The sequence below is a fragment of the Colletotrichum orchidophilum genome (assembly GCF_001831195.1).
Source record: "Colletotrichum orchidophilum strain IMI 309357 chromosome Unknown Scaffold_270.1, whole genome shotgun sequence".
NCBI lineage: Eukaryota > Fungi > Ascomycota > Sordariomycetes > Glomerellales > Glomerellaceae > Colletotrichum > Colletotrichum orchidophilum.
The window spans coordinates 6,366-19,647 of record NW_019173226.1 but is presented as its reverse complement, the minus strand read 5'-3'; the positions used below and the strand labels follow the sequence as shown (position 1 = coordinate 19,647).

The 13,282-nt window shown below is 57.2% G+C and overlaps 5 protein-coding genes across 5 annotated transcripts; 4 read left to right on the top strand and 1 right to left on the bottom strand.

Annotated features, from left to right (window-relative positions):
* Positions 1–637: 637 nt before the first annotated feature.
* On the top strand, positions 638–1,759 carry CORC01_14329 (uncharacterized protein; the record flags this gene model as incomplete). Its single annotated transcript, XM_022625940.1, has 1 exon — positions 638–1,759. The coding sequence occupies one exon, from the start codon at positions 638–640 to the stop codon at positions 1,757–1,759; it is 1,122 nt and encodes a 373-aa protein (XP_022467558.1).
* Positions 1,760–3,095: 1,336 nt separating this feature from the next.
* On the top strand, positions 3,096–5,265 carry CORC01_14328 (uncharacterized protein; the record flags this gene model as incomplete). The annotated part of the gene is made up of 3 exons (XM_022625939.1): positions 3,096–3,186; positions 3,269–4,703; positions 4,767–5,265. The coding sequence occupies 3 exons, from the start codon at positions 3,096–3,098 to the stop codon at positions 5,263–5,265; spliced, it is 2,025 nt and encodes a 674-aa protein (XP_022467557.1).
* Positions 5,266–6,571: 1,306 nt separating this feature from the next.
* On the top strand, positions 6,572–7,572 carry CORC01_14327 (uncharacterized protein; the record flags this gene model as incomplete). The annotated part of the gene is made up of 2 exons (XM_022625938.1): positions 6,572–6,766; positions 6,838–7,572. The coding sequence occupies 2 exons, from the start codon at positions 6,572–6,574 to the stop codon at positions 7,570–7,572; spliced, it is 930 nt and encodes a 309-aa protein (XP_022467556.1).
* Positions 7,573–8,349: 777 nt separating this feature from the next.
* CORC01_14326 (uncharacterized protein) lies at positions 8,350–9,021 on the top strand (the record flags this gene model as incomplete). Its single annotated transcript, XM_022625937.1, has 1 exon — positions 8,350–9,021. The coding sequence occupies one exon, from the start codon at positions 8,350–8,352 to the stop codon at positions 9,019–9,021; it is 672 nt and encodes a 223-aa protein (XP_022467555.1).
* A 114-nt stretch (positions 9,022–9,135) lies between these two features.
* CORC01_14325 (alcohol dehydrogenase GroES-like domain-containing protein) lies at positions 9,136–10,263 on the bottom strand (the record flags this gene model as incomplete). The annotated part of the gene is made up of 1 exon (XM_022625936.1): positions 9,136–10,263. The coding sequence occupies one exon, from the start codon at positions 10,261–10,263 to the stop codon at positions 9,136–9,138; it is 1,128 nt and encodes a 375-aa protein (XP_022467554.1).
* Positions 10,264–13,282: the final 3,019 nt, after the last annotated feature.

Below are 13,282 nucleotides of genomic sequence, written 5' to 3'. Positions count from 1 at the left end.
GATCCCCGTCATCGGATAGCTGGCTGGGAACTCTGTTCAACAAGCCGAAAAAGTCTGGCCGTTTGCTCTTTTGGGGGGGACTGTGCTCGTGTTCTTCTGCCAATTTACCATCTTAACTTTATACTTCCCGACCAATTCTGTCGCCTTGAACTTATCGTCAACGCTGATTGAACTTTGACGGGTATTACGCCTGGGAAGACCTCCAGCTCGTATTGCTTTCGTTCACCGAGACACATTTTGATATCCCACCAGGCGGCCCACCAGAGTTCACCACGTTGCTCGCTGCCACCCCCCACGACGAACACTTTCAATTTTCGGAGAATTTTTGGGTCAAGCAAGCGGGAGCATCCCACGAGGCCAAGAAACGCACGTCTGCCTGCCCCTCCTTCTGCGATTCGTAGGGCAGAACATGGAGTAGAAGGGGGCAAACTCGAAAGGATACGAAAAGCACCAAAACAAAACAGTCAAGGGATCTCCGTACCTGTGATTTGATTTTTGGTCTGATTTTCTTACACAAAGTACGAAAGAAAAGCAGTCGTCGGTCTACTGCATGCTCTCGCGTAGAGAGGTCAAAGATTCTCTCTCTCTCTCTATCTCTCTCTCCCATAGTTCATAAAAAGACCACACACAGCCCACAATGACGACGACGTCCGACCCGAATCCTATGACAACCCAACGAGGCGCGGCGCCTCTGACGACCGTCTTCACAACGCCCGACTTTTGCAACCCCCTCGACTGGACAAACACAATCACGCCGCCCCTCTCGAGCGTGGTGTGCATGCCGACGTCATGGCGCCAGGTCAACGACTACAGCTGGGGCTACTACTCCCCCGGCATCTGCCCCTCGGGCTACACCGAAGGCTGCGCGTTCCCGACCTGGCTCGCGACCTCCCAGGGCGGCTTCATCGGCATGGGCGGGCCCGTGACCGTGGGGGAGACGCCGCGGCTGTGTTGCCCGACGGGCTACGTTTGCTACACGGACACCAAGAGCTACGGGTACAGCAAGTGCATCTCCACGGAGCCGATAAAGTCGTATTATAATAGCAATAATCACATCACGACGCAGCTTGCGCTGGTGTATGCCGTGCAGGTGCGGTGGGCGAGCAGGGATTTGAGTATCCTGGAGACGGATCCGACGGTGCCGGGCGCGACGTACACGGGGCCGATACCGACGGAGACGGGACGAATCACAGGGTCGGGGACGGGCGCACTGGCGGGGAGTCATTCGAATTCGGGGGCGACGGCGATACCGACGACGATACCGGGTGGCGGGTCATCATCGGGAGAAGGAGGCGGCATCTCGGTCGGCACGACGGTAGCGATCGCGGTCGGATCGGTCGTGGGGACGCTCGTGCTGGCGCTGCTGACCTTTATGATCTTGTGGCGAAGACGAAAGAGGCGACACTTACAAAAGCTGGCGTCGGGCGAGAACAGCGGCGGCGGCGGCGGCGGCGGGGACAGCGATTCGAAATCAGATTCTGTGGCGCCGACGATGGCGCACAAGGCGCCGGTGGGCAAGTCTTCCCTGGACATCACCTCGCCCAGTACGGCGAGACCGGGGACGGGGACGACGATTGTGGGTGACGAGCCGCTCAACTCGCCCACCACGACGACACAGCTCGACTCGACGACGGTGATGGAGATGGAGACGATGGAGCGGCCGCAGGAGTTGCCTGATACCAATGAGGTTTTCGAGATGGAGGGTGATATGCCGGGGCCGCCTCTGTACCGGGAGAAGGAAGGGTGGCCTCTGAGGTGAAAATGGCGCAGAGAGAGAGGGGGGGGGGGGGGGGGGGGGGAGGGGGGGTGGGGGGGGGGGGGGGGGGGGCGGGGGGGGGGGGGCGAGGGGGGGGGGGGGGGGGGGGGGGGGGGGGGGGAGGGGGGGGGGGGGGGGGGGGGGGGGGGGGGGGGTGGGCAGCTCTCATTTTTGGCGGCATCGTTCAGCGATTTTTGTCTGTCGACATCTTGTCAGTACCATACCTATTGTGTTTTATTCATGTTTTAGTGTAGCGCCGGAGTTCACGTATGGATGGGCCAAGGGGCTCTCGACCTGCTTCAGTTGGCTTCTTGAAGGGCCATGAGGGAGTAATACTCTGGAGAGCGTTATTTTGCAAATACTGCAAATGAACATAATCGAAATATATTCAACACTAGGTGGGGTCACACGAAAACTTGGACGAAACTCAGATGCCACGTTCTCTTGCGTATCAGCAAGCCAGTATGACATCTGCTTGAAGAGCACATCGTATGATGATGCGATTCGTCGACTTTCATGCCAGTTGGAATCACCCACACAACCATCTGTTGATAGATGGCATGGCTGGTAGACAAAGATCATGGCCTCGTCTCCTCCGAGGGGGCTGGGGTCTCCTCTTGTGAGGTAGTAAGACACATTTCTCAACCATTACCTTGTGTCGACATCTGGTGTCTTTTAAATTTCCCTATGCCAATCCGTATGTACGTACTTGAGTTGGGAACCAACCCCATAACCGGATTTGACGCCGTTTTCAAATACGCATCTGACAAACAAAGCCTGGATGACGGCGATTGCCCCGTCTACCATGGAACAGAAAGATGCATTTCCGTGGGGCTCAGTACACTCTCTGATCAGGGGCGGTCATACTCACACATACATTCCTATTCTTTACTTCATCCAAGATACCCTCTCATGTCTCCCTCTCGCCTCCAAACCCACACTTTATTACAACACCCGCCGCTTGCAGAGAGAGAGACAAACACAACATCGGATTATTCCCGAAATCTAGATCCTTCGCCCAGGCCGTTCGTCCAGGCAGCGGTACCCGTTTCGGAGCGCTCAAGCCTTCATTCCAGGCTATTGGGACCACTAATGGTCTCTCCCTCTCGTCATCTCGACTCCCCTGTCTCTATTCACACCCCTCATTGGGCGGTGGCGACAGGGCCCCAACAGGCAGAAACGGGGAGGGGCCGGCCCCGTAGGATTCTCATCCAAACGTCCAACACTTGGTGTTGTTGTTGGATGAAGCTGACGGATATAAAGCAAGTCTCTGTGGCGTTGTCTTTGCTTTTCCAACGTCAACTCACTTGGTATCTTTGAAAGGGAAAAAATAATCACCATGTCTTGGCGATCCGCAGAAACGATGAACATTCCGCGAGGGATTGACGTTGTCAACCCTCCTTACACGCATCCCCATCTCGTCATGATCCGTAAGCGCGCATTTCTCTTCTCCCAAAGTACCTCCCCAAAACCCAACATCACAATGGTCCTTCTCACCTCTCTACCCCTCAGCCGACGTCAACGCCCTCCCCCTAGACCTCGTGAGCCAATTCTCCTTCCTCCTCATGGGAACCGGCCACCTCTTTAGCGGCAAACCCGCAGCACAGCAATTGTATCACCGCTCCTCCTCCTCCTCATCATCATCATCATCTTCTTCACCAGACGACGACGAGGACGAAAAGACGCTCTGCGTACGCCCCTACAACGACTGGGCCCCCCCACCCTTCAACACCTGCACGATCCGCGTAGACTCCTTCATGAACAGGGCCATGGCCGCCGTCGCCGGCCTCGGCGACCTCCTCTCCATCGTCACCTCGACGAGCACCGCGTGCGACCGCGACCTGCATCACATGAAATCCCGCCTCCTCGCCGGCGCGCCGCCCATGTCGCTCGCGCGGTGGCGCCAGCGGGGCCTGCACGAGGTCGACAATATGAAGCGCGCGTGTCAGCACCTCTGCGCCGTCGTCGACGCGTTTGAGTACCTCAACCTGCCGCACAACGAGGCGCGGATGCGAAAGGGGTGCAACGGCGTCTGGGACGCCTGTCACGACTTTGAGAGGGCGCTGAACGCGTATCGGAGGGCAAAGGGGCGGGGCGTCGGCGGCGATGGCGGCGGGGATCCGGTCTCGGTGACGGCATTGTGGGAGGAGTACCTTGTGGATTTCGTCGAGACCGTGTCGGCGAGGGCGCACGCTTGGGTGATGGCGCGGATCGGGGAGCTCAAGGAGGCGCTCATCCTGCGGCTGCGGGCTACGACGGCCGTGGCGCAGGGTCCGGCGTCCGCGGCGCAGATGGAGATCCTGGACCGGTTCCACGACCTCACGGAGATTACGAATAAGGCGGACACGAAGATCATGGTGCCGTTGTGGGGTTATACCCTCCGCACCCTGACGTCTGCGGCGCCGAGGCTTCGGGACGACTGGAACGGGTATGACGGGCGGGAGCCGATGACGCGGTACCCGTACGACATGCGTCTCCGGTCGCGGATTTACGGGATACGGTGCCGGTATCTCAGCCGGGCGGCGCAGATGCAGATTGCGTTTGAGAATGTGCGGCAGGGGAGGAGTCTGGCGCCGTCGGATCCGAGGAGCTTGGAGCAGACGTGTCGGTCGCAGATGAGGGAGTATGAGCAGGCGAGGCGGGAGTTGCGAGGGGCCGGGGACGCGCCGCCGGCGCTGGGCGAGGCGCCGTGGATCGTTGGCCTCAAGAGTATGATGCGGGTGGCGGTCCATCGCCCGTTGAGGGTCTGGGGGTTCATTGGGTATCGCGTCTCGTATGAGCATTCGGACGAGGAGTGGAGGGCGTTTCTGGGAAAGTTCAAGGACGATGTGACGGCGTGGGGGGAGGGTGTGGATGGGGCTGCTGATGTGAAGCCGACGTGCAAGGTGCGGTGGATCGATGGACGGGAGCACGGGATCCCCGAGGGCGACGTTGAGGCGGCAAAGAGGTGTGTTTCTGGGTTTCCTCATCGGTTGGGAGTGTTGAGATTGGTTGACTGATCCGGTGCTAGGCATTATCGAGAGTATAGCCAGACTCCGGCGTGCGAGGGCTTCATGACTCTCAGCGGAGGCACATTCTTGGTCGCTGACAAGGCGTCGATCGATTCGTACCTAGACCCGGCGAAAGATGACGCGGAGCCGGTCATCCCCCGTGGTGATCTGGGACCTTTCGTGGTGGTGGCCAAGATAGACGGCGAGCAGCCGGACAGGGAGAATAGGGCTCTGCCATTGGGGGGGAGGGGGCATCGAGAGAGGACGGGAATCTCGACGAGGCCGGATGAGAACTTTGACGGCACCGTGAGAGTGCTTGGGTCAGTCTTGTTCGACGACGTCTGGGCTCTGTTGTCACGGAACTCGTTGAAGCTGTCGGATCTGGCAAAGATGGCGCAGGTTCATCCACGGCAGGTCTACGTCGGACCGAGTGTACCCGTGGAGAGGGATGGATGGAGAACGGCGGGCGTTTGGGGGCTGACGGTTTTCAAGTCTTTTGAGAAGTGGAAGCCGTCTTGAGGGTGTGTTTGACGTATCCTTCTTATCCAGGAGGATATGCTGATGGTCAGCTAGTAGACAACAAGGAAGAGACCGCTCCGGCCGCCTGTGGCATATGGCTCATCTGGATGGCCGTCCGGGGAAGCTATGCATGCGCGCTCCAGGTACAGGTACAGGTGCATGTGCAGGCACCTAGCCGGGCCCGTCTTTATTGTCATCGAATAATTTTCTACTTGAGAGAAACAACGTGGACCCTCAATTATGGTCATCCTAGGGAAGGGCAGTTGAGACTAGGCAACAGATGGAACTGCTGTTAAGACAAGGTTGTCAGAAATCCATATATGTGACTGATTATGCCGGTGCTTCAAGTCAGGCTCTAACACAGAGACATCAAAGTTTTCTTGCTGTGTTACAAGAATGCTCTCCACTCTAGACGGACAACGCGTCTGGGTTAAGCTTAAATGAATACCCCAACAAGCTAACTTCAGCTCAAGTTCTGGTCTGGATGCTGACGCATCTTACCCCGTCACCGGCACTACTGGCTCGGGGCGGACCGTTATTTCGCTGCATCGCGGACGACGTTAGACTTGCTGGATGAGGTGCCGATCAAGTCTTCCCCTTGTTCCTACGCGAGGTCTGGATGTTTTGTGAGATCAGATAAGGCCGAGGAGTGAGTACGGTCAATAGGCGGTTTCGTCTGTGAGAGGAATAAAACAATTATATTTAGTGAGTCAATGCGAGCGGCATTGGAATGATGAGGCGGACTTCCGCAGTGAGGCAACACGAGCGGTGCTGAATGGCGCACGAGGAGGACTTCGGAGCGGTGGCGATGGCTGCCCGCATTCTGAATCTCAGTTAAAGGAGTTTTCACCTTCAAATTCATTGCCAACGTGATTTTGGACATAAATAACTGGCATGTAGATCGTTTCTAGGTAGCTTGGGTGTCTCGCCCTCGACATTGAATAACGATGCCTGATGGAATACGAACCGCACGGTTTGGTCAGGCCAATAGGCTAAGAATCCTTCCCGGCGCTTGTGCAGGATGGTCATTTTAAGGACCCGAGGAACTCCGTCGTGGCGGCACTGCCCCTGAGCTGACTGAGACCCTACCACCCATACGGATGCTTACCTAGGTACTTAAGGTCGTCCATTCCTCTTGGATCGAACCTGTCACTTGTCCCGGGGCCCAGATCAATCCAAGTTCATCTGCCTGGAGAAAGCCACTTGGTTTCCTGGTGTCGTGACTTGCAACGACAACATCGCGGGAAGCAAGACTCAGAGCTCGTCATCACTGCCCACCGGTGCGATCGATAGAACAGTTGTGGAAATGGATCATTCACTACCAGAGCCCTTCGCGCCCGGTCCGCGGCAGTTCATGCGCCCAGCCCTACATGCTTTGGCCTTCTTCTTCGCGCTCTTTGTCGCCCTCGTCCAGATCCTCATCCTCGCCGGTGGCACATGGGTCATTCGCGACAGCGACGGCGCTCAACGTCTCGGGCTATCGAGCCTCTCCATCGTGCAGGTTAGTAGGAAGCCTTGCCCCAGACCGTGAAGAAAATCTTGCAAACAGAAGCTGAGCAACAAAAACCACAGTTCAACGGCATCATTCCATCCCCAACCAACCCAGACACTTACCTCGTCACAATGCACCAATTCGCCGCCTCCTTCGCCTACGAATACCCATCCAAGTCAAAAGCGGGCATAATCGGATCATCCCCCCATCTCCCCTACGACCTGGGCGCCGTCAGCCGAGCCCTCGCCCTCCCCGAATCCGAATGGGCCTGCTACCACTCCGCCCAGGACCCGTGCACCGGCAACCCCTTCCTGAGCGCCTTTCGCCACGAATGGCTCGTCCTCCCCACGGGGACGGCGAACTTTGCCATCCTCTACGCCCTCGTCGTGGTCGCCTACCTCTTGGTCACGGAGCTGCTCATTGCCGTTCGGCCCAGCTGGCTGCGGTGCCAGTGCTACTTTTCGTGCCTCAAGCGCGTGTGCCCGTGTCCGCGCGGGACCCGCGCCGAGATTGAGGCGTTGCCGTTGGCGTTTTGGGATCGGTATCGGGCTTGGTGCTGGTGGATGCTGCCGTGCACGGCGTTTTTGCCGGCGTTTACGCAAGGTATGAATGGGATGCTGCTCAAGGCGTATGTGAGTCGGCCGAGGGGGTTGGGGGACGTGAATGCGAGGTTTGGGACGGGGTTTGTGGTGGTGCAGGCTTTGTGTTTGGGTGCGTCGGTTGCGGGCGCGGGATGTATGGTGTTGAGAAAGGTCTTGGCGCGCAAGAGGAGTTGGATGGAGGAGCAGGGAGTGGGCTTGAAGCGGGGGGCGTGAGCTGAGGATACCGTAGGTGTACTGCTTTGGGGAGAGGAAGCAATGTGCTCCGATTCAATGAGAAATATTGGATCCGGTCCGATGCCGTGCTGCTCCGGCACTCCGGCAAATGACTCGGAGCTGCCGTGTGGAGCCACATCCCGCAAAATATCCACTCGAGGCCGGCCATGTACCGCTCGGGGCCGCTGCACTGCGTCAGCCAGATCCGATCCGATCTCAATGGGCGTTCCCTTCTCTCACTGTTGCACAACAGCCACGCACCCACGCCAGTCCCGTTCCGCCCCAAGCCTCGTCTCCAGCTCACAGATGAGAAGTCTCACTAGCTCGCCATTCTCTGGAGAATTGGGCGGTGACTAGCCCCCATTGGCGAATCATGGCCTCATCATTCATGTTGGTCCCTGCCGATCGCTCTGGAATTCTGGCGGTTCCGCAAGCGCGGACCGTTCGCACCACAATGCTGATGTCATTGCCCGCACGAGAAGCTGTCATCGATTTGCGCCTCGCACGAGACACTGTCTAGCACGTCCAGCACATTGCGCAGGAGAGAGCAGTTAGCTCATCTGAAGGATGATGCCATGGGCTCGTCACAGGTGGCCGATTGAAACAAAGCTGAGCTCTTGGGCCAGCAATTTTGCAAATACCACAGTCCTTTGGTATCAACCCATCTATTACAATATTAACGAGTAACCGTGAAAACATCGTTCCTCATTCTTTATTTCCTAAAGTCAAACAACCCTTCCCATCGAAGGAACTTTGCACAGCGCACAGCACTCGACAATGTCCCGTCAAAACTACGCAGTCCCCCTTGTGGGAGCAGCAGCCCTCCTCGGAGGCGGCATCTACTACGTCCGCAAGCCCTCGACTACCTCAGGCGACGCCTCCCAACAAATCGCAAACGCCGACAAGTCCCGTCCCTCATCCGACGAGGTCGCCGACCAGAGAAAAAAGGCCGCGGACGCCAAGCGAGACAACGGCCTCGGCGGCGCAGGCATCGGCACCAACACGGGCGCCACGGGCGGCGCTGAGCTGAGCACCGGCAACCGCGGCGGCAGCAGCGCCGACCGCGACACGCCCAAGGGCCCCAAGGAGAAGTTCCCCTCCGACGCCGGAGAGATTGGCGGCGGGCCCGGTCGCGCCAACTCGAATACCAGGGCGATTGAGACGCATGGCCCCTCCATGAGCCCTGGGTCGAATACGTTGACGGGGGCGTTGAGCGGCAAGAGTAATGGGCCTAGCACCGGCGGCAGTAGCAGCGGCTCGGGAGAGGGAATCGGGTCGAAGCTGCAAGGGTTCTTTACTAGTGGGAGCAAGGATCGCGAAAAGCTGCGGCAGTCGCCTGTTGATACCAAGATTGCGAGCCATTCGCCTGATACGCCGACGAACCGTGGAGGGAGTCCGTGGGATAAGGAGCGTAGGGATGTGACTTCGGTTAACCGTACAAAGTCATGAGGCTACCCAAGCATTCTGTTGCATGTCAGCATAATCTTCATCAGCATTATCAGAGAAAGAGGTCCTCAGTCTTGAGTCTTGAGTCTTGAGTATTGAATTATCAAACCTCACCTGTTAGAACTTGGCACCGAGCTTCTTCTCGGCCTCCAACTGCTGCTCGTCCACAACAATAACAGCCTTGCCGCTCATCTTACCCGTATGTACAAGCGAAACAAGCTCATGAATCTTATCCAACCCGTGAAAAACATTCGTCTTGAGCGTTATGCCATTCTTCGCAACGTGCGCCATCAGACCCTCACTCTCCTCCCTCGAACACAGCAAACTCCCCTGTACTCTGATATCGCGAAACACCAACTCCTGGAACGGTATCTTCACCTCATCCGGCTGCGCAATCTGGGTCACCGTCCCATGCATCCTCGTCACCGCGCACGCCAGTCCCGCCGCACCCTCCGCATCCGACAAGTTGAGCGTGGCATCCACACCATCCCCGCCATTCGCAACCCGCCTCGCCTCCCCCACGACCGCCTCCTTGCCCCGTCGCGCATCAAGCACGACATCCGCGCCGCTCGCCCTCGTCAGCGCGAGCCCCTCGTCACGCGCATCGACCCCCACGACACGCAACCCCAGCGCCTTGGCCATCTGGATCCCCAAGTGGCCCAGCCCGCCCCCGGACCCGACGACGGCAAGCCACTGGCCCTCCCGCAGCCCGGCCTGCACCGCCACGCCCCGCCACACCGTCCGGCCCGCGCACGCCAGCGGCGCGGCACTGAGAAACGAGAGTGTGTCGGGGATCGGCACGGTGGACCGGGCGTCAACGCGGACGTACTCGGCGAAGCACCCGTCCACGTGCACGCCGACGTGGCCCTCGATGCGGCTGCAGTACTGCCGAAAGGTTTCCGGGGCGCGGGTGCAGTCGAAGCAGTCGCCGCACGGGTGGAGGGGTAGACCGCACATGACTCTGTCGCCTGGGGTAAAGGTTCCGTTGGCGGCGGAGGCCGAGCCGACGGCCACGACGGTGCCGGAGCCTTCGTGGGAGGCGGTGCAGGGGAGCGTTGTGTTGAAGACGCCTGAGGAGACCATGCTGTCGGTGTGGCAGTAGGATGCGACTGCTACTTTGACGAGGAGGTCGTGGGGGGCGAGGGAGGCTGGTGACGGCACGGGGACGGTTTGTATTTCGTAGGGGGCGTTGAAGGATGTTACGCGGATTGCCTTCATTGTCTTTGGTATGTTGGTGGTCGCCATCTTTGCGGTTTGGTTGACGGCACTGGGGATGTTTGATCCTTGGGTAGTTTGGATGCTCTACAAAGGTGTATAGACCTGTAGATATGGGCGTTTTTGGCCGATGGGTTGAGTTGTGCTTTGAAGCTCTTGAGATCCTGAGCCGCGTCCTTGTTAAAGATGTGATGACGTCGAAACCTTGGTTGGTTTGCTTAGTTTCCCCCGCAGGTTTCAAGGTGGCCCGAGGCCGACTAGTACGAGCTAGGACGTCGGATCCGATTCTTCACCATGGGCGCGCCGAGTTTAATGTTCCCTCCCCGCTCGGCTCTGTCTTTGGAGAAGTCGACGTCGTAAGCTTAAATCTCCAGGACCGCGCAACGATGTAACACTGTGTTTCCGGTCTCGTCTTCCAAGAACTCAGTAATGTCGCCGTTGAAACCTGTAGTGCCGAGAAGTTCAGACTTCACTTCACAGGTTCTCTGGACTTGGACTGTCGAATATCAAGTTGAAAGGTGATGCTGTGTACTGCCTGAATGTCTCTAGAACCATCGCTAAATGTTGCGCGTTTCGTCACGGGCGGATGCAGGAAAAGCATCCAAAAATCGTCGGATAACTATAGACCTTCAGAATGATTGGACGAATTTGTCTGTCACTCGCCTTTACCAAAGATCTAGGCGCATCTATCGGAATGCTCTCATGGTTTGGTCGATCACTTAGCACCGAAACATGGGTCTGGTTTCTCGAGAGCCCAAGTTCGAATTGAATCATCCCTGTAAATTGGATTACTGGGCCGTGAATTGTGTTGCTGAGGGAGGTACACAGGTATTCGAGTCCCGGAGTTTGACCTATTCGCCCGTGGCAGCGGCCCGCTTTCGGTCTGGTCTTCGGGCTGGTCCCACTTGCCGTTCCGGCCATCGGCTCCGCACCGAGTCGCCGAGTGACCTGGTCACCAAGTCACCGACTCACCGAGGGGGGTTCCCATTCCCGTAGCGTATCGCTGCTCACCCTGCAATCTTCTTTTAAGCTCCCCACCACGGTTTCAACCTTTCTAGCACAGAATTTTCGGACGCGAACTCCGTCCAGGCGTCACTACAAGCATCCAGGTCAGACTATCGACCTCGTCTGCTTTCTGGGAAAGATGAGAGCACAGGTGACACCATAGACATGAACCGAGCATCATTGCCAGGCCCTCGCTATGCTGCTTTCCCCTTCCAATTCTTGAACAACGTCGACTGACTCTCTCTCCCACCGCAAGCTTTCCGCTAGCTGGATGCTACGCCTCGTTCTTTCGTTTAAGCTTTGTCGACCTCTGGGACAATCCCTGCCCCCAAAAAGCTTAGAGTGAGTTTGAGACGGTGCCTTGGGACCAAACTGCACCAATGAGCAGAGCGCAACCCTGGATGAGACGGCCATGTTCATCTGAGAACTACATGCAAAGAATCCGGTTAGCCGTTCCCTAAATGAGTTTAACAAATTTAGCTTTTCCCTGAGTGCGGCGCCCGCCCAACAGAGTGTCGGCATCCCGTCTGGACCCGTTGAGGGCAACTTACCATTGCATTGGGCACAACAAATTAGCAATTCGCAATAAACCCCTTCTCAACTTACACTAGTAGAAGGTTCAATGTAACCCAGTAGGTGAAGTGTAGAGCCCATTTTAAATGCCCCGTTCTATCTGCGCAACATAGCAGGCATGAGACTTACATCCATGAATAGATCAGCGGGAACAAGCACGGCGCGAATGGCTCCGAAGTCCTAGCCCCTCGCCCGCATCACGTATTTATCCGTAAAAGCGCTCCCATCGGCTGACCTGTTCGAGAGGGGGAGAAGTTGTGCAGCTCAGCGCGGTGCAAGACTTGTTTTTCTCCTTCCCAGGCGCCTGAACCATCTTTTCACATGCGGTATTTAGAGCCGAATGAGGACAATGTCAACTTGGGCCAACTCATTCACATCACCCGACCACGTCGACTCAGGTCATATTTGCCCGCCAAAAGGGGCGAGGCACTGCAAGGGATACCCCAGCTTAGAAGCACATACTCCGCCCTCCGTCCACGTGGTAGATTCCACGATATTTATGACGGCACCACCCAATGAGGAGAACCCGTGATTGGCGGAGATGTTCCTTGCTCAATGACGGCCGTCGTGAAACACAAAGCCAGGAGTCCCCCCCCCGCGCCCCTTTCTGTCTCTGAAACCGCACAGCAACCACTGCATCGGATTGATTATATTGCGCAATCGTCTGGACTCTGGCCTGAAGATGTGAAGAGGGGTGACGGATGACTGTATCCGTTAGCTGTCCTAGTCCTGCTTAGCAATTGTTTGACGAGCGCGATTTGACGACCAGATGAACTGGTTTTGTCCCATGTTAGGCTCTTTCGGAACGCAGCAACACCATGTCCTCCGCGTGGGGGCTGTCTCCTGAAAGAAGGCAGCCCCAATGTGACCTCAAGTGCGGCTGCGAGCCCGGCGGCTCGTATGATGGCTTGTTTTTCCCTTGCCTTGCAGCCGCCCGCAAACGCGAGAGTCTACTTTATATGGGACGCAACGAGGCCGGCCCCCCGTGGTCACCCACTCGCCGCTTTCCCGCGATCGGTTTCGCCCGCATCTGCCACAAGTGGACCGAGAGGGAACCCGATTAACCGGACGAGTGGAAACACACTCGTCGTGTAACAGGCGTTCTTTGATGTTGGCGATATTGAGGAGGCGTTCGTTGGAAGCGAATGGCCGGGACAAGGTTCGTACTTGTAACTCGATTGATTTCCAATTTGGTGTCAACTTCTTCGACAACAAGGCACTCGTACCCGAATAAAGTTGCACTAGTTGATATTGCTGGAAGATGGGATTTCCCACAAATCTCGGTTCCGACGGAAAGCTTGTCGAGAGTCAGTCAAGAGCCGCCGTCCTATAAGGGTGACGTCCTTTGGCCTCTGAAGTTCCTCTTCGTCCCATCTTCTCAAGACACGTTCCATTCATTCGCTCGGTCCGCGACCTTGTCATTCTTTATTCTCACCCACAGTCCTTCTTTTACGCAATCGATAAAACAGCT